The sequence below is a fragment of the Anopheles gambiae genome, chromosome X, assembly GCF_943734735.2.
Source record: "Anopheles gambiae chromosome X, idAnoGambNW_F1_1, whole genome shotgun sequence".
NCBI lineage: Eukaryota > Metazoa > Arthropoda > Insecta > Diptera > Culicidae > Anopheles > Anopheles gambiae.
Window position 1 is genome coordinate 4,428,246 of NC_064600.1, and position 17,838 is coordinate 4,446,083.

Below are 17,838 nucleotides of genomic sequence, written 5' to 3' on the forward strand. Positions count from 1 at the left end.
ATTGATGCAGATAAGGTGTGATAATCTAATTTTCCTCAACCTCAGAACTCAACCTAAACCGACTACGATTGTTGCGTGAAATAAGAAGAATTGGACGAGAGCGTATAAAGGCGGGAAACTTGCCTTGAAACATTACCCATGTGATCTTACTAGGCTCTAGCCACCCGCAGAAAACACACCCAATGACTTGTGAGTTGTGATCTTCCATCAGAGGACGCGATAGAATGGTTTGTGGCACGACTTGTGACTTGAACAGCTTAACAGTAACGAGGCACACACCTTCTTGTTAGTGCAATGCAACAGGCTGCTGCCATGGAAATGGACGTCTCTCTCCAAGAAAACTCAACACTTTCAAAAGCCCGTACCACAAGAACAATCATTGGTAATACTTCTCATAATCTGAAGTTTGGAATTTAGATATTGGAATTGGTGTTTAAGTTCTTATCGTAATCGTATATCGTATCGTAACTATCCTCTCTCACGACCTGATTAACAATCAACTTCAGAGATTCTTTCAAAAACCGCATCGAATGTAGGCAATACACATAAACGATCAATTTCCTGATGATTACTACATACTAAGATACTAAATACTAGATTACTAGATACTAACTAACGGTACATACTACATACTAATGATACATACACGTGGTACTACTTACCGACTGAATCAAGCGTGTTGCATGTCGCCGCCCGTCCTCTCTACTCCATCCACCGTCACAATCTTGGGTGCTTGAACACTATCAATTCACAATTCAGTGGTTCGGTTGGTCTGATCTTGACTCGTGCTTGATCTCTGGGCTGTCGTCACTGACTAGTGGCCGTTTAGCGCTGGTATGGTAGCCCTGTTAACGATCGTTGGCAAGAAATTGCGAGAGGAGATGGTTCAGAAGACTGCACAACAGTACCCAACGAACCTATGGACAAAGCCCAGCCCAGAGTAGGCAAGCACACAGCAGAGGGCTTGCGCTAGCATGCATCTTATCTTAAAGGTCTACAAAAACTACAGTCAAAAGCAACGCCGCCCCGGGTGTATTGTGGAGCGCACGGTTTGTTTGAAGATGCTCAGATGTGTGTTGCAGGGTAGTGTTTGATTGTTGCTGCATCGTTCAAACAAACCGTTGCCTAGGGGTTGATTGAAGAAGGCACACAGATCACTGCTCGATCCAGGATCCTACGTCCCGGAGCAGTAGTGTAAGGCGCAGTGTGTGCTAAGGGCAAAACCCAAAAAAAACCCCAGAGTTACCGCTGCTGCCCGACATCAGTTCCACACGGCATCGAGTCCACCAAACCAACCGACACAATGAACAGGTAGCAAACGCACCAGCGGCTGCACTTGCACCACTGCTAAACGCACTGCACGAGACACTGCACTGGAATAACGCCTGTCGCTAGCGTGACCGTCCTTTATGAAGGCGAGGCGTCGGTTGATAGTTGGTTCTCACCGCCGCCGCCGCCGCCGCCGGCGTCGTTGCTCGCAGACTCCCAGTTACGCTCTCGCGCCTTTCAGTCCTGGGGATTTGATGTACCGAGGCGGCACATAGCGAGTTTCAGTGTGGTGTAGGTCGTTTCCAGAGAGCGAGAGAGTGTCTCGGCTCGAGGGTATCAAACAAAAATACAACAACAAAAAATCGAACCCCCTTCACTCCACCTAGGACGGAAGAGGCATCGGGATGCACGACGGGATGCTTCGTGTCACGCTTGATCATCGGGCGGAATGCGCTTTTTTTATGTTGGTTAAACACTTAAAAAAAAAAACAGCAAAACCTTCATCCAACACCAGCGACCATGGCGAATGGCGCGCATCAATGCCCCCACAAAACGCCAACGATAGGTTCCCCAACCGCAGCAGGGTGACCGGCGGTGGCGAGAAGAAGCTGCAACACTCCAAACAGATGCACACCACTGCCGGGGTGAGATGAGGACCCGATAAGACGAGATGGGGGGGGGGGAAAACTAATGGACACTTTGTTTGCTGATGCGCTGGACGCTCGCTAAGGATCTCGAATGCTGCCACTGTCTATTGCCTGCTGCGACGGTTTTGTTGTTTGCCCATTGAGCATTGCAGCGCACCGATTGCAACCGATGTGGGCTGAGTGGAAAGGATTTGGTTTCCCGCTTCCAATCATCTCAGCAAACTCAGCCGATGCACAAAAATAACAGCAACAAGCAAACAAAAACCGCATTGGAAATTGGACATCAAAACCTACTCCACCACGAATGTTGATCTTGTTGACGGGTTCTTTACTGCATGCCCGGAGGGGACTGAGCACTTGAGCGACTTCAAGTAGATCCCTCAATTTGCCGCGTCTGATCTACTGAAAACAGTATGCAACAACCACTGCAGCGAGCAGAAGAACCAGCTCACCCTTCTTCAGATGTAGTCCAGCGCTCGAGTGCGTAGAACGCCACTTCGGGAGGAGTTCGCAATACAACATCGTAAACAAACAACCAGACTCCAGACTTTGGAGCATTATTGGGGACGGGAGGGAGGAGTAGGGAAAGAAATAAAACTTTCCCACTTAGCCGTGGGTGCCTCGCCGCCCCCCCCCCCCCCCCCCCGTTACGTAAACAGCAAAAGGGCAAACATCGCGGGGCAACAAACAGCCGTCGCGAACCGATCGCACCGTCCCGGAGATGGGCCAGAAATTGTGCCTGAAAGTCCGGAAAGCCGAGAGGAATGAAAGAAGCTACACACACACACACACACGCGCGTAGCAAGTTTGTGTTGTAACTCCCACAGCTAAGATGTTCTTAAAACCCGACTTTGTGTGCGAGAAACTTTATACGCACGACTCCCAAGAACTCCAGAAACTACACCCCGCTCAGTTCTTCTACATGGCACAAAATGTGAGACCCCACGCAGGAGGGTTCGGTACAACAGATAAGCAACCCCTGGGCTGGGTGAGGTGGGTCGCTGCTGTATCGATAAAACAAGCTCCGAGAACTGCTGGCTGGTAGGCTTTCGCTCTTATTTCCAGCAATTCTTGATTCTTGAACACCCTTTCTTGTGCTCCAGACCCCCCTTAGGTCCTCCCCATTGGAAGACATTGTGAACGTTATAGCCTGTTCTGAATCGGATCCAAGCGGAGTCCTTACGACCATTACAGCCTGATTTAATGATACTACTGCACCAACTATCTTATGCATCCCCCCGCACACGCACACACACGCACACAAATTACTTTCCAAATGACGTTACCAACCCCCGGCGCTGCCTATGCTCTAGCGGGTTTTTGTTTTGCCGCTCCTTGTACCGTGTACCGCTTATCTAACATTTGGCACTGAAGGCCTGGAGGCCTTTGGAGGCTTCCAAGTTCTTGCTCACCCCCCCCCCCTCCTCCCCTTGTTGCACCCTTAACCCACTGTACGTCACTGCACACACAGAGATATGGAGTTTTCGGTTTCGCTTCGATTCTGCTGCGCTCCACCTTTATCAAAGTGCTGCAGCTTTTCCCTACCTCACACACACACACACACAGATATGCACAAACACATAGAGACAGGGGCACAGACACGGGCTAATAATAGGGCCTGTTTGTTGTGGACCATTAGCGTGAGGCTCACATTGCTTCAGTTACAATTTTACAGTTTTACTTGGACTTGGATTTTGTTCTCCCCCTTAACATTTTCTTTTGAGTTTGACGGAAGATTGGGCTTTTGAGGTACTCTCTCGCTCTATTGCTCTATTGCTCTCACTCTCTTTCTATCTTTCCGCCTTGGCCCTTTTTTCGTCTTGCGTTGTCTCCGTTAGCCCTTCTGTGCATCGCTCTATCCTGCTCTTGGAGTGCGCCTCTCCGTTACGCTCCGACATATCGACCATCGGCAGATGTTGATATGCCTCCTTGACATCCTCCTTGACAAAACCCCACACGCACACACACACTCGCTCTCTGCTCAAGTACATCCCATACCATTCCCCCATACACCCTCGCACAGATACGCACGCAGCGAGTTGTAAAAAAAACAGGACGAAGAATGGAAGCTCCCGACAAGCAGGAGCAGCGCAATAGATTAGCGGAGCTTCGGTGTTCCTACTTCCGAGTCGAAGCACCGCAAGGCCGTTACAGTGCAAACAGGAAGATAGAACGTGAGATCGAGAGAAAGAGAGCGAAAGAGACAGAAAGAGAGAGAGAGGACAAAGAAGATGAGAAAAAATTGAGAAAACCACGGAATCAACTAGGATCCACATTTCTTCGAAGAACACACAGAGACACACATGAGCAGTGACGTGCACAGAGGATCTTCTCCAGTGCCCCTCTCCAATGGTGCCCAATTCTTGGGGACTTTTTTTTTACAAGCACCTTCAACAGCCGTGATTTCTGCTCACACTATACTCTTTGCGCTGTAGCAGCAACAACAAAAGCAGCAGCACCAGTCGCAGAAAGACATACACGTCTTGGAAAACCAATGTCCCAGAGACCTTTTTTTATCCAGCTGCTCAATCTCATCCGCTTACGCCTAATACGGACGCCCAGATTGCGTTCCAGCCTGTTTTGGAGCAACCAGGCGCCCGTGCACCGCATGCTTCTGGGAGAATGATGTGACACCCAAAAGAGAAAGCAGAAAGCCTGCCAACCCAAAAATTGTGCCTTGAACCAGGCTGGTTCCTACAATTTCAGAGTACAACAGAGTACGTGAGCCTACCGGATCATAAAATTCCAGATCCACAACAACAAAAATGGAGATGTCCCCGATGTCCCTGGATCCTGCTTGGGTTTTTTTGTTTTCTTTCTCGGTAGTATAGGGAAAGACCGGGGACAGAACCCGCCAGTCCCGGGAATTGCCCCATTCTAGCAGGGCAGCTCCAATGTGCAGAGTATGGATTTGTGTGGTTTGAGATTTGGCCGTTTGCCGAGAGTACAAAATCTGGGTTCCTGGCTCGTAAACTACGACAAAAAAAGGCTACGTATGTGTGTCTGTTTGTCCATTACTACGATTTTATGGTCACTGCTAGCCCATTTGCCTTGATTGAGAAAAGGGCACGAACGGTACACTCCACCAAAAAAAGGGGGAGGAAAGTGGGATGGAACGACATAACATCGCACCAACAACAACAAAAAAACAATCCGTATCTTTCCACATTCTCATATCTCTCTCTCTCTCTCTCTCTTTCTCTCTCTCTCTCTCGCCTGAATCTCTCTGCATCTAGTTTTTCCTTTTCACCTTCATCCACTCCCCCTCCCCTTCTCTCCCCTTTCCCCACAAACGTCTTATTGCAAAGGACACGCGAAAGGACACAGATCACATCCTTGAGGGGCTTCGGAGCCATCCCATTTGGCGGGGTTGATCGGTGCTACCGGGATGGAAGAGGGGCAGCATCGAAACACACACACACACACAAACACATTCGTCATCCAGTTCGGCCGGTAGGTGGGTGTCTCGGCTGGAGCTTGATCGTTGGGTGACAATTGTTGAAGGATTAAGATGACAACAATGAGCACACCTACAACACCTACGTACTACACAAGGGAGGTGCTGGGGAGAGTGAAGAGGGGAATCACTGTGCGAACAGTTCACACTAGAAACCATATACACACACACACACACACACACACACACGCACAGGAATTAGCCCTTCCAATTTCCTTTTGGCTGTTGCTCGGTTTCGCAACTCGCAAAATCTCGTGTTCTCTACTCCGACACACTCTCCAGCCAGCACGGTCAGAGAGTCATCTCGTCCATCCCCGTGTCTTCTTCTCTCTCTCTCTATCTCTCTGTCAGTCCCACTCACTGTCTCTCTCTCTCTCAGCCTGTTTCTCTCTTTCTCTCGTTTGCTTCCCACTTCCTGCGGGTCTTCCCCGGGCACGAGGTGTGGTAGGAAAACAATAGAGGGAGGGAGTGTTTCAGACAGGACCGCAAAACAGCAGGCAGCGGGCCGCACCGAACACCGCAAAACACACAATGAGCAATGGGCTGGAACACTAGCGAGCACACTAGAACACAGCAGTGCACACATTACGCACAGAGAACAATTGGAACAATTGGCACCGAGAGCACCCAGGCCCAAGACTCCCCCCCCCCCCCCCACTAGGCCAGACCCGAAATAATGCAAACAAAACGTCCCCGCAAATAGCAGCAGTTTGGCGCACCTAGAGCGGGTTATGTAAACTCATCGCAGAGGAAGTCTTGCTATGACTGGAGCTGGAAGACAAACTATAAAAACGTTTCACCAACCCGCGCTTGTGTGCATGTGTGAGTGTGTGGGAGGCATGTGCGCGCGCGCGCGTGCCCGTGTTTGTGTTTGTATGTGTGGGGAGAGATAGAGAGAGAGAGCACGCAGTGGTAACCCCCGAGTAGTAACTTCCTGTCTCCCGTTTTGTCCGTTGGTTCGTCTGTTTGCGCACGCGTCGCATGCTCCATAAGCGCTCCATCCCCTACAGTTGGCGTTGTATGTTTTTGTTTGTGAGTGTATTCCTGGGTGTGTGTGTGTGTTCCAAGTGTACACCCCTCTAGGTCCACCGGTGCCCCTATAGAAGCTGCTATCGCTCGTTTTCTTGGACCATGCAGCAGATGATGGAATACACTGGGCCGGCTCAGAAGTTCAAGGAGCTTGAGAGGAAGGTGCCTCGTCGCTACTTTTCCCCCAAGGGCGATAGCTTCCCAAGAAACGGCCGAAAGAGCGGCCGCTGAGCGATCTCCGGCATGGGGCTGCCCCGGCAGCGAGCCAATTCTGCTCACTTCTCGGTGGCGTGTGTCTGTTCTAAGCACACACGGAACATCACAATGTTCGGAAATCTGCCTGTAATACCTACTTCGATAGAGGACGCTATCAAAATAGTGAGAGAGAGATATAACGAGAGATAAACGTTTAAATGTCAAATAAAAGACCAGTCAGACCTCAAGAATTGTTTTGTTGGAGAGTTGAATCAGACGATTTTTGGAGATCAGCCCCAGATTCGGACATTGATTTCTGTAAGCCATCTCCATCTGAACGGCTCTACAGCTGGATGACGTTTCACATCTTTTCGGATATACTAAACACTGATGTATGATGTATTATGTATCATGAGTCCAAAGTTTCCCAATCGTTGGGATGTTCGAAAAATTTCTCAATATTTTCTATACCTCATCTCAATCATTTCCAGGTAAACGTATCCTGCAGCGTAGGCAAGTTACGTTACGTGCCGCAGGCAAACCGTCAGTCCGGTACCGGCATGTCATCTGTCAGACAGTTTCGGAAGCGCACGTTCACACACGCCGACCGAATGCAACTGCACCATAATCCTTTCCTACAGTAGCAGCAGCACCACCACCACCTAGATACATAGCCACGGCGATTTATTGACGTACTTACATCACCTCCGGGGGGGAGGGATGAATGGAAGGATGCCTTGTAGCACTGCACGTTTTGTAGCTATGGTAACGGAATACGAACTATTTGTGATGTTTATAGCGACGGGCAGACGGCACATGCGCCGTCCCTACCGCCCACGGTTCATGTGTTGGTGTTTACATCCAGGATATGGACTGTGCGGGGCAGTGTGTTGCACGGTGTGTTGTTGAGTTGGATTTTACGCGAGGGAAGTAATATCTGTTGGATAAACAGTCGCTGCAGCAGCAGTACACTAAAACGTCCATTGCATTGTCGATGATGGACTTGCTCCACCGCCGAAGGGATGAAGTACTATGAATGACCATTGAAAACGGAGTGAATTGTTAGTTTATTTCATTTGCTGTTTAAATGGGCAGAAGAGTAGAATGATACAACCAATAGAACTGAACAATAAAACTGTTTTGTTTCTTTTTTTCGCCTTGGTTCTTTTTCCCCCAAAATACCACACGACAACTTTTTTGATTCTGCTAGCTCGATCATTCGTGAGTCGTTAATAACCTTACTTGCAGCCATCGCCGTACCACACATTCCTTACGCTCCTGAGGGCCGCAATTAGCGGCCATCATTATTACATCATTGAGCCACTCGTATCCAGTTTAATGAGAAGAATAAACCACATCGCATCTGTAGTAAAAAAAAAAACTTTAAATAAAAACACACACAAAACCGCCAGGACACACACTGGGTATAGGAGACGGCAGCCCAATACGGGGTTTTTGTTTGTTTGTTTGATTTTATACGTTAGACATTCGAACAAGACAGCTAGAGGAAACTGTATTAAACAGGCAACATACACACATACACGCGCACACTCACACGCACTCTTACACTCCACTCGCGCCCACCAATTGGAGGGGGGGATGGGGCCGGGAACATTAAACTGATCAAAACTACTGTTATATAGCACCGCGCACCGCAAGACCATTGCATTGCAGTTTGTCCGAGCTAGAGCAGCTCCGAGACACTGCAGGGCTTCAGTTCAGTTCCGACCTTCCGACCTAAACTACTACCGGTGTACTGACCATCGGCAATGGGATCACTTTACTGTACCGGAGTGTGCATACTTTCAGGCGCAATGAACATCAGCCGCCCTAAAGTAGGCAATACGCTAAACAAAATGCTTCCAACTTCTTGCTAACTCTTTCTGTGAGGGAGAGAGGAGAGTCTCTGACTGCCGGTAAGTAACAATTATCTGCAATCATACAGCGAGAATGGAGAAAAAAGGTTAAAAAACGACCGAAAGATGTACAATGGCAGCAATGCAAAACCAATCCATCGAGCAATCGAACGGTAGTGTACTGCGTCTTCATTTCCTTCTTTCCCTCCCTTGCTTACTTGCCGTACCGTACCCCACATTATACACGCACAATCACACTTACACACACACACACACACGCACCTATACATATCTGCATTTGACTGCTAGCAGGTTGCGTAATCCATTTAGCACCAGTTAAACGAAACGATTTGCAGTGTAAGCGGTATCGATCATGCCGAAAACGATCCTTCCAGAAAGAGTTCCTTCACAGCGGCACGTGCTCCTCCCGCAAGTCTCCAAACAATCTCCAAAGCACCTTACGGACCCATCCGCAAGCCGTACTGAAGCTATCACGTCCGTGTCAGTTCTCACGCTCAATCCCCAGGTGCCTGCAGGTCCTAAAGGGTTTTGGTTCAAATTTTTAAATCACTACCTACAGCCCTCTCCCCCCCCCCCCTCCTCCTCCCCTATAGAGTGAGCCCATCTAGAGCCGCTCGTACAGGAGAAGTCCCCTTGAAGTATACACTACATGTATGAATGTGTTGTGTGTTTTGGGGATTTGTTATCGCCTTTTTTTTTATGACTGCGGAGTTTTTCTTTTTTTTGCTTGCTTGCTTGCTTGTTTGTGTTGTTGTGTTGTGTTCACTAGAATATATGTATATAACCCATCAAACACCTGGCCCTGCGGGCAGATGATCAACAGTCACAGCGTTCAACGAGTAGCGGTGTAGGGGCGGGCGTCATCACGGTCACATGAAGGAGGGTGACGTTTTGCGCGACCGTGACGATTTCGCCGCCTTCGACGGGCTCTTCAGGCTGTGGCGGGAGCCCCGATCGGAGCGGGATCGCTCCCGATCGCACCACGGTTCCGGGGCCCGCCCGCACCACCGTATCAGCTCCTGCACCTCGTTCTGGATGGCAGAGTACACAGAGGCAGTGGGTAAGCATTTTGGTTTTTTTTTTTTTCAACCTTGCAGGAGTGTGGCGTGCAACCTACCTGCAGATAGACCGGCAGCTCCTGGAAGATGTCCAGCTGCGTCAGCTCGGTGTGCTGCGACAGGTAGGACAGGCAGCGGGCCTTGAGCGCGGTCGCATTGAACCGGTCCGAGATGCCGTACAGACAGATGACGGAGTCGCCGTCGATCGAGGACACGAGCGTTTGCTCGCAGATCGCCTTCAGATTGTCGACCGAGTAGCGGTCGGCGAGCAGCATCAGCTCGCAGAGCTGGTCGACCCCGACGGACCGGTCGACCGGCGCCCCGTACAGGTACAGCAGCAGCCGGCGGAAGATCACCGGCGAGGTGTCGTAGATGATAATCTTGCTGCAGAAAGGAGACAGGGTTGGATACAATAATAGTAGTGGTAGAATCGCATGTCGCAAACACCCACCGATTGATGTCCTCCTGCATGCCGGACAGCAGCGCCTTCTTGAACCACTCGCACCGGGCCGCCACTATCACGCGGTGCGCCTTGAAGCAGTGCGATTGGGTGCCCCGGCCGCCCTTGCTGCTGCTGGTGGTGGTGCTGTTGCTGCTGCTGTTGCTGCTGCTGCTGCCGCTGCTGCCGGGTGCTTCGATGCTGGCACCCTTGCTGCCGCCCCCGTTCAGCAGTAACGCCTCGTCCGGGCTGAGATCGGCGCAGCAGGTCGGCGGGCCGAGCGCGACGATACCGCTGCCCTCGCTGCCCGGCTGCTCCGGGTGCGGCACGATCACCTCAAACTCCATGTCCGCCAGCTGGCCCGAGTGCAGCAGCTTGAGCGCATTCTTCGACAGGCTGCTGTGGGACGCGGTCGGCGACTCGCACAGGTTCTGCACCAGGTTCATCTTGACGGTGGCGTACTCGAGCTGCCGCTGCCCGCTCGACCGTACCGCACTGCGCCGGGCGGCACACTCGTGCAGCAGGGCCGGCTCGACGCTCCGCTTGTCCAGCAGGCCGAGCTCGACCAGCGCACAGGTGAACTGTTCCTTCTGCACCAGCGTCGAGATCTGCGAACAGAGAAGATGGGGCACACACGCACCACAATGGGGCATTCGTTAAAGCGGGCAGGATTTGGGTCGGCACACCACTACACCTACGTAAAACATTGCGTCGTTCAGGGCGGCCTTGTGCTCCAGCAGCTTCGACACGATGCCGTTCTGCAATGAGAGCCGAACACAGACAGATTAGCAGAGTGGCAAACACGTTCCCGATGAGCGAGCGCCTTACCACTTGGCTGGTGAGAAACTTGAAGCAAAACTTAAACTCCTTCCAGCCAATCTTCTCGTCGATCGTGTCGCACAGCTCCTCGAGCTGGCCGATCGCGGCCGGCACCTCCAGCGCCAGCTGCTCCAGGTTGCGCCGGACCGTCTGGTGCTGGTGCAGCAGGTTCATCTCGTTGAACGTGCCCTTCTTGTGCAGCAGCACCTCGAGCGCGTTCGTCACGCGCCCGTAAATATCACGCATCTTTTTCACCTCGTACATGTACAGGAAGAACTTCAGATCGGACTCGGACGGGCTGTGGCCGAGCCGGGACGGTACGGACGTACTGCTGGTACCGCCGCCGCCGCCGCCACCACTGCTGCTGCTGCTACTGCTCCGTGCGTGGTGGCTCCGATTAAGGTGGGTCCGTTCGCCGGCCCGGCTGTTGCCGGTCGTGCTGCTTCGGGCGGGCTGCTGCTGCTGCTGCTGCTGCTGCTGGGTGCGCCCCGCATGTACGGTGCTCTCGTGCAGCTTCTGCTGCTGCTGCTGCTCCTGCTGGCTGCTCTTCAGATCCTTGCAGACGGCTTCGAGCGAACGTTTGATCTCGGACACGGCCGCCGTCAGCACCTCGAGGGCGGCCGTAATTTCCGGCACCAGGTAGGAGACGAGATCGTTCCGATCGTCCGGCGAGAGGCTGCCGAGCACCAGGTGCACGTTCTGCAGCAGCTGGTGCACCTGCGACAGATAGATCGGCATGCGGGTGCGCACGTACTTGATGATTTCGTGCCGCTGCTGCCGGGTGAAGGTGGTCGCGTCCTTGGTGAAGATGTTGCAGAACTGGAGCAGCTTCACGAACGCTGTGCGATTGGTGTAGAAGTAGACACGTTAGCGAGCCCGATCAGGATGGCATTTGGTGGCTTACGCATGTGCGGCTTACCGGTTAGACACTCCTTCACGCCCTCCTTGAACACCTGGCAAAGGACGCACGGGCTGTGCGAGATCGTGCTCGGGTTGACCATCTGGATCATGTTGTTCAGGCTGTCGTGCAGGTCGTTGATGATGTCGATCACAACTGTTTTGCGCGAGAAAAAACAAAAGGGGGAGGCAATGCAATCACAGTACAGTACCAGTTCAGGCCCTACTTACACTTTTTCAGCTGGATGTTGCGCAGATAATTCTTGCACGGTTCGCTCATCCGGCTCAGCGGCGTGGTGCTTTCGCACATGTTGATCAGCTGGATGCAGGTGTCCTCGTCCAGCTGCTCGGGCAGACACTCGCAGTACAGCCAGTGCAGGATGGTGGCCAGCATCTTCGCCGGGATGTTGTTCAGCACCGAGAGGGGCGTGAGCGGCGAGGACGGTGGCGTATCGAGCGTTGCCACCGGGAACGGGGACGGGCTGCGGGCGCGGAACGGCGACGACGGTGGCTTAAACTTCACCCGGCAGGTGCCGGCCGGTACCGCGTCCGGGAAGAAGAACACGTTCCGGTCCAGGTGCAGGTTCGAGTCGGAGCAGGACGACGCCGTCTGGTGGTGATGGTGGTGATGGTGATGGTGGCTGTGGGCCGCCCGCTTTGGCACGTCGAGAAAGATGGAACCGGCAGCACCGTCCGTCGGCATTAGACAGTTGAACGAGTTGGATATGTGTGCCGCCACCAGCTTGGGGGAGAGGCTGTACGAGTCGAGCGAGGCTGGTGGGAGTAGGAAGTTGGGATTTAGGAGTGGAGCGGCCGGGTGTAGGGAAGGTGTGGCGCTCGCACTCACGCTGCACATCATGGCGGGTGAGCCGCGACCGTAGCTGGGACCGGTGGTGGTGCTGGAGGCGCGCACGGCACGGGCGCACGGCACCGAGGAAACCTTCATCAGCGGCGGATGGGCGGCGGTGGTGCTGGTGGCAGCGGAGACGACCTGCTGCTGCTGGGCCTGCGCCTCGGCACACTCGAACCGGCTCGCCAGATGCTGGTAGGTGGAGGCCGCCGTCATGCTGCTGCAGTCGAACCCGTTCAGGCGCAGGATCGGCGAGTGCACATTGTACTGGTGATGAAAGGCAGAGAACCAGACCATGATCCTGAAGTACCCCAAGTGCCACTAGTAAGCTCCTAGTAAGCTCCAAATAAGCCCCAAGTAAACCCAAAAGGCCCCTAGTAAGCCCGAACTGCTCCAAGTGAGCTCCAAGTCTCCTAATCAAGTCCCAAATGTCGCTAAGTAAGCCCCAAGTGCTCCAAGGAAGCTCCAAGTAAGTCCCAAGTAAGCTGCAAGTAAGACCCAAGTTACCCCAAAGAAGATCGAAGTAAGCCCAAAGTAATCCCCAAGAGCACCAAGCAAGCCCCAAGTATCTCAAGTAACCTCCAGGTGACCCAAGTAACCCCCAGGTGCCCCTAGTAAGCTCCAACTACTCCATGGAAACCCCAAATGCCCCAAGTAAGACCCGAGTGAGCCCCAAGTAAGCTCCAAGTATGCCCCAAGTAAGACCCAAGTGCTCCTAGTAAACCCCAAGTGCCCTTAATAAGTGCCAACTGCTCCAAATAAGTTACAAGTACCCTAAGTAAGTCCCAAATGCCCCTACTAGTAAGAAACCACTACTCCATGTAAGCCCCAGGCACCGCAAGTGGCCCTAGTAAGCCCCTGTTCAGCCTCCGACGCCCTCCCAAGCGATACGTACGATTGCATTATCACAACTCTTGAGAGTCACATCACAGAAGTTGCCATCGTCCAGCACGGAGATGAGCGTGAACGGTTCCTCCTGCCCGACCGACTGGTCCTCCTTGACGCGCTGGCAGTGCAGCTCGCACCAGCAGTCGCACCGCAGTGACATCTGCTCGCCCGGGTTGTAGTGGTTGGTGCGGAACTCGATGCTGTGCCCGGTGTACGCGCCAAAGATGAGGCCCGGCCCGTTCGACGATAGCTCCACCACCTCGAACGTTTCGCAGCTGAACAGGACGGCGGCCGAGTCGTTGATCGGGCAGAAGCTCGCCCCGTTCAGGCTGCTGAGCCGCGGACTCCCGAGCGGACCGTCCCGTGCGCCGCCGTTCGTGTTGATCAGATCGTTGTACCAGATGATGTCCCCCATCTCGTCCAGCCGGAACTTGATGCTGAGTGAAACCGTAGAAGGGGAAGAAGAAGAGAAGGTGAATGTCCTGGTCGTGTTATGAGCGTACGCACACATACCCTTCTAGTCCAAGCTTCTCCGTAGTGCCTTCCAGGTGGGACTCTACAATCTGAAACGAAACGAAGCGGCATCGGTAGGAGTTTTAAGCCGTGTGTCAGCCGGCCTGGGGCTCCCTTACCTCCCACGTCCCGATGAAGCCGTACGATTCGTGTGCCGTCATGTTAGGAACACTTTCGGCTGTTCGGCAGTCTTCTTTCCACAACAATAACACAAAAAAATCCCTCAGTACTGTTCAGTGACGAGCAACACGCTTGCTCGCTCGGTGGTATACGACCACCTCCACCAGCAGATAGCAACGCCGGGCGTTGTTACACCATCCATCCAAGCTGCTGTGTCGTCTGGTCTGGTCTTTTGCTAATCCTCAGTAGTGCTTCACCTTGCCGGGCATTGTTTAGTCCAAACACCGTGCGCAAAACGTCTCGCTAATTAACACAGCCACACACACACACAATGCACTCACACGTTCATCCAACTGATCCGATGTTGTTGCAGCTGCTGCTTCAGCGATAAGCTAAAGGTGAAAAACGAAAGAATGAGAGAGAGAGAGAGAGAGAGAGAAAGAGAGAGAGAGAGCATGAGATACATACACACACATACACTTGGTGCGACGCGCGTCCGTACGGGGAAAACAAAGAACTCTGCCTATTTGTTCATGGCACTGGGTGGCTGGGAGTCTCTCTGGTAGATGCAAACTGCATACACAGGCCTTCTCACACCTCTTACCTCCTCCGTCTCACCACTAGCTCTGTATGTATGCGCAAATTCAGGGAATAAGTTCAGGGAATAAGCCGTGCCACCCTCCGCCTAGCCGAAATATTTCGAGCTGGACCTAAAAGTATAGTCGCAACTGGACTCAACGCTGTCCTTCGTACTTCTGCAGTTCTGCTGATTCTGTTGCAATGCTCAGATCTTCCATAACTTGCATTCATACACATACACACACACACAGAGTCACAGACACAATGGAACACAATGCTCTGAACAACAAATCGCGTGACCACCAGCTCAAAAAGCTGGAGACCTTTTTGATTCCCCGACAACCGTCCCAAGGCCAGATATTCCGGAAGATTCGTCCAAGAGATGCCACCACCTGGACATCTGGTCTACTTGCCGTCTCCTCTACCTGCTAGAACTGTTGGTACGTTGCAATTTCTCGCGTCTACCATATTCGCAAACCACAAGCACATACACACACACACACAATAACGCGCGCGCGGTGGACGCGTATATGCGCACAAATCGACTCTGCCGACAATGCATATGCGAAGCTTGATATTTGTTGCATTCCGACACCACCCTTCGCTCCCCTTCCACTGCCCTACCACATTTTTCAACGTTTTGCAAGAACGGCCCCCTGGTCCCTAGCTTCCTGTCTTTGTTCTGCTTGTGTTACTTTTTTTTGGTGGGGGGGGGGGGGAGTCTAGAAGTCCGTAGGTTCCAGGTTCCTACCGAACTCTGGAATTTCGTGCCTTACCGTACACCATATTCCTCTGTTTCACATTAACAAAACTAATATCGCGAAACTCCCAAACTCCTGCACTGGTTTTGCAATTTTATGTCCTGAGGCCTCCCGGTGAGTCTTCCGTTGCCTTGATTGCTCTAATTCCAGCTGCACCAAACACACCACCATATGGTGTGGGATATTAGAGGTTGGTTTTTGTTAGGACATCCTGCCGTATTCTACACTACCGCGTATGCAACACGAACATCCAAAGATCTATTGGTATCATTACCCTCCTCCACCTAGGTTAGGGGGGCACCCAGGTCAGGAGCACGGCCACGGGGGAGAGAAGAAAAAACTGCTCCCTGTTTGGGGACTCTACACGACACGTACCAAGGTATCAAGCACTCCGCACATACACGACACGGGGTTGCAGAATCGCGTCTTACTCCTCCCTGCCCGTTCCAAAACACCAGCAACACCTTCTCCGACGCAATACACAACGGTCCAGGCAGCACCGTTTTGACAGCGCCGTCCGGAGCGACACTTGTGGGATTTATTTACGTTTCACCAGGGCAGGACGCGCCAACGTGCCAAAACCTCGGGCTCGTGTGTATGTTTGTGCGTTGATAGTAGTGGTTTGATAAGTTTTCTTTCTTTTTTGATGCTTTTTTTTTTGCTCATTCGTTCTCTCTCCCTTGCGCTGAGATGCAGACGCTCTAAGCCTAAGGTAACAACAGATGGCTTGGTAAAGGATGCAGAACACTCACCTTTCCACGGTGCCCGCAAGCGTCACTATCTGCGCTGGGACGCGCAAGCAAGCGATGAATCTTTCGAAGGGACCCTCCCGTTTGGACCACCTTTGGCACTAAGGAACAGCTCACGCACCAGCAGGAAATGGTTGATTGCCAGCGAATGGTTTGCTACATGGCAAACACACACACACACACAATCAAATGTTGGGGTGTACACGGAGCGTGTGTGTGGATGGGAGAGCGAATTTTCCTCCCAACAGCCAGGCACATGCGCGGAAAGTGCGTAACAGGCGGATAGGGAGCGGAAAAAGCGCATCGCATCAAACGCATCAAACGGGACAAACGTCAGCACTGTGGACCACACAGGTTTGTGCCTTTTCCCAGTTTTGTTTATGTTGTGTTTTTCGTGTACCGCATAACGTGGAAAGGTAACGGTAATACTGCACACATTGCAGATGTTTTGTTTTGGAGAAGATCTAATTAGCATTGCTCCCATGGGATGTCCAACAACTCTACCCCCTGGTGGACAATTGTTTCTTTTGAATTCAAAAATAAAGGTCGTTAACGATAACTGGCGCAATGATTTTTTTTTTTGCGGAACACAATTCCAGACATGGTCACCTCTGCGTGGTCTGCGCAAGGAAATTTCAAGAGTATTGAACCCATTTCAATTTCCCCAATTCTCAAAACCCAATTCAAATGAGTATTGAAGAGGCAGGGTAAGAGACTTAAAACCAAAACCTGAAACCGATACATTACCAATTCTGGTTCATGACCAATTGATCATGACCTCATGCCGGTCCTAACCAATTCTAATCCTGCAATCATTATTGAGTCCATACTGGTCCTGGAATAGACACTGAACCCATACAAGTCCTTGATCTAATACAGAACCCATATCGGCCCAGGAGTTGATACCTAGCTCATACCGGTCCTGTGTACTGATCTTGAATCCATACCTGTCATGGAACCGATCTTGAACCTTGGTGCCGGTCCTGGCACCGATCATGAACCTATGCCGGTAATAGAGTTGGAGTTATCGTAAGAAATATTATAGAAATTCAACGTAGGATGTAACGTAGGAACTCCGGATGTGTAACGAAAACTTGCACCTGGTTCGGGTATAGACCCGACACAGTTCCAGTTCCGATAAAGTAACTGATTCTGCTGGTCACCAAACTATAATCGGCAGTACCTGTCCAGCGTAGGAATTTTAGTAGAATTTGAAAAGTCCACAGACATCCGACATCCGTCATGAATTTCTTCGACTGGGACTGGGATCATGCCGCATATTTTTTATTTGCCAGGAGTGTTATGATGTACCAGAATCAATTAAAGGTGTGTCTGGGTTCTAGTCGGCTCCCCCGATGTCACGGTAAACAAACATGAGAAAAAAGAGAAACAACACACAAACCCGGTTGTCAGCTAGTCGTCCAAGTTGGTCCAAGGAGGACATCGTCACTCAGAATTGGGTGTCCGAACTTTCAGTGAAAGTAACAGAAGAGGTTTTAGTTCACTGCACGAGTATAACGAATACTTTAAAACCATTTCTAACCAAATAAATAATATTGATCTCTGCCCAAAAATTGTACCACGGGACCGCCCCCAATGACTTTCTATAATGATTAATTAAATGAAGAAGGTTTACAATTGAACAATCGAGCGTTTGCGCATGTTCTCAAAAACTTACAGCACTATTCATA

The 17,838-nt window shown here is 51.6% G+C and overlaps 2 protein-coding genes across 11 annotated transcripts in view; both read right to left on the reverse strand.

Moving 5' to 3' along the window:
- LOC1272033 (uncharacterized) overlaps nt 1-6,204 on the reverse strand; it is a 39,075-nt gene extending 32,871 nt beyond the window's left edge. For both annotated transcript variants that reach the window (XM_061651870.1, XM_061651869.1), the window contains exons 1-2: nt 6,093-6,204; nt 663-845 (exon numbers count right to left, since the gene is read on the reverse strand). The gene's annotated coding sequence lies outside the window, so the exon portion shown is untranslated. The remainder of the gene's footprint in view (nt 1-662; nt 846-6,092) is intronic.
- Nucleotides 6,205-7,634: 1,430 nt separating this feature from the next.
- On the reverse strand, nt 7,635-16,425 carry LOC1272031 (uncharacterized). 9 transcript variants are annotated; one of them, XM_061651877.1, is made up of 11 exons: nt 16,151-16,425; nt 14,058-14,450; nt 13,939-13,988; nt 13,433-13,862; nt 11,919-12,804; nt 11,710-11,844; nt 10,800-11,629; nt 10,670-10,729; nt 9,984-10,579; nt 9,592-9,916; nt 7,635-9,505 (listed from the first exon to the last, which is right to left on the reverse strand). In XM_061651877.1, the coding sequence occupies exons 2-11, from the start codon at nt 14,097-14,099 to the stop codon at nt 9,344-9,346; spliced, it is 3,516 nt and encodes a 1,171-aa protein (XP_061507861.1). In that variant the 5' UTR covers nt 14,100-14,450; nt 16,151-16,425; the 3' UTR covers nt 7,635-9,343. The 9 variants fall into 9 exon arrangements, with proteins under 9 accessions (XP_061507861.1, XP_061507868.1, XP_061507876.1 ...); XM_061651884.1 differs by lacking the exon at nt 16,151-16,425 and adding an exon at nt 15,774-16,041; XM_061651892.1 differs by lacking the exon at nt 16,151-16,425 and adding an exon at nt 15,673-16,041.
- Between the last annotated feature and the right edge of the window lie 1,413 nt (nt 16,426-17,838).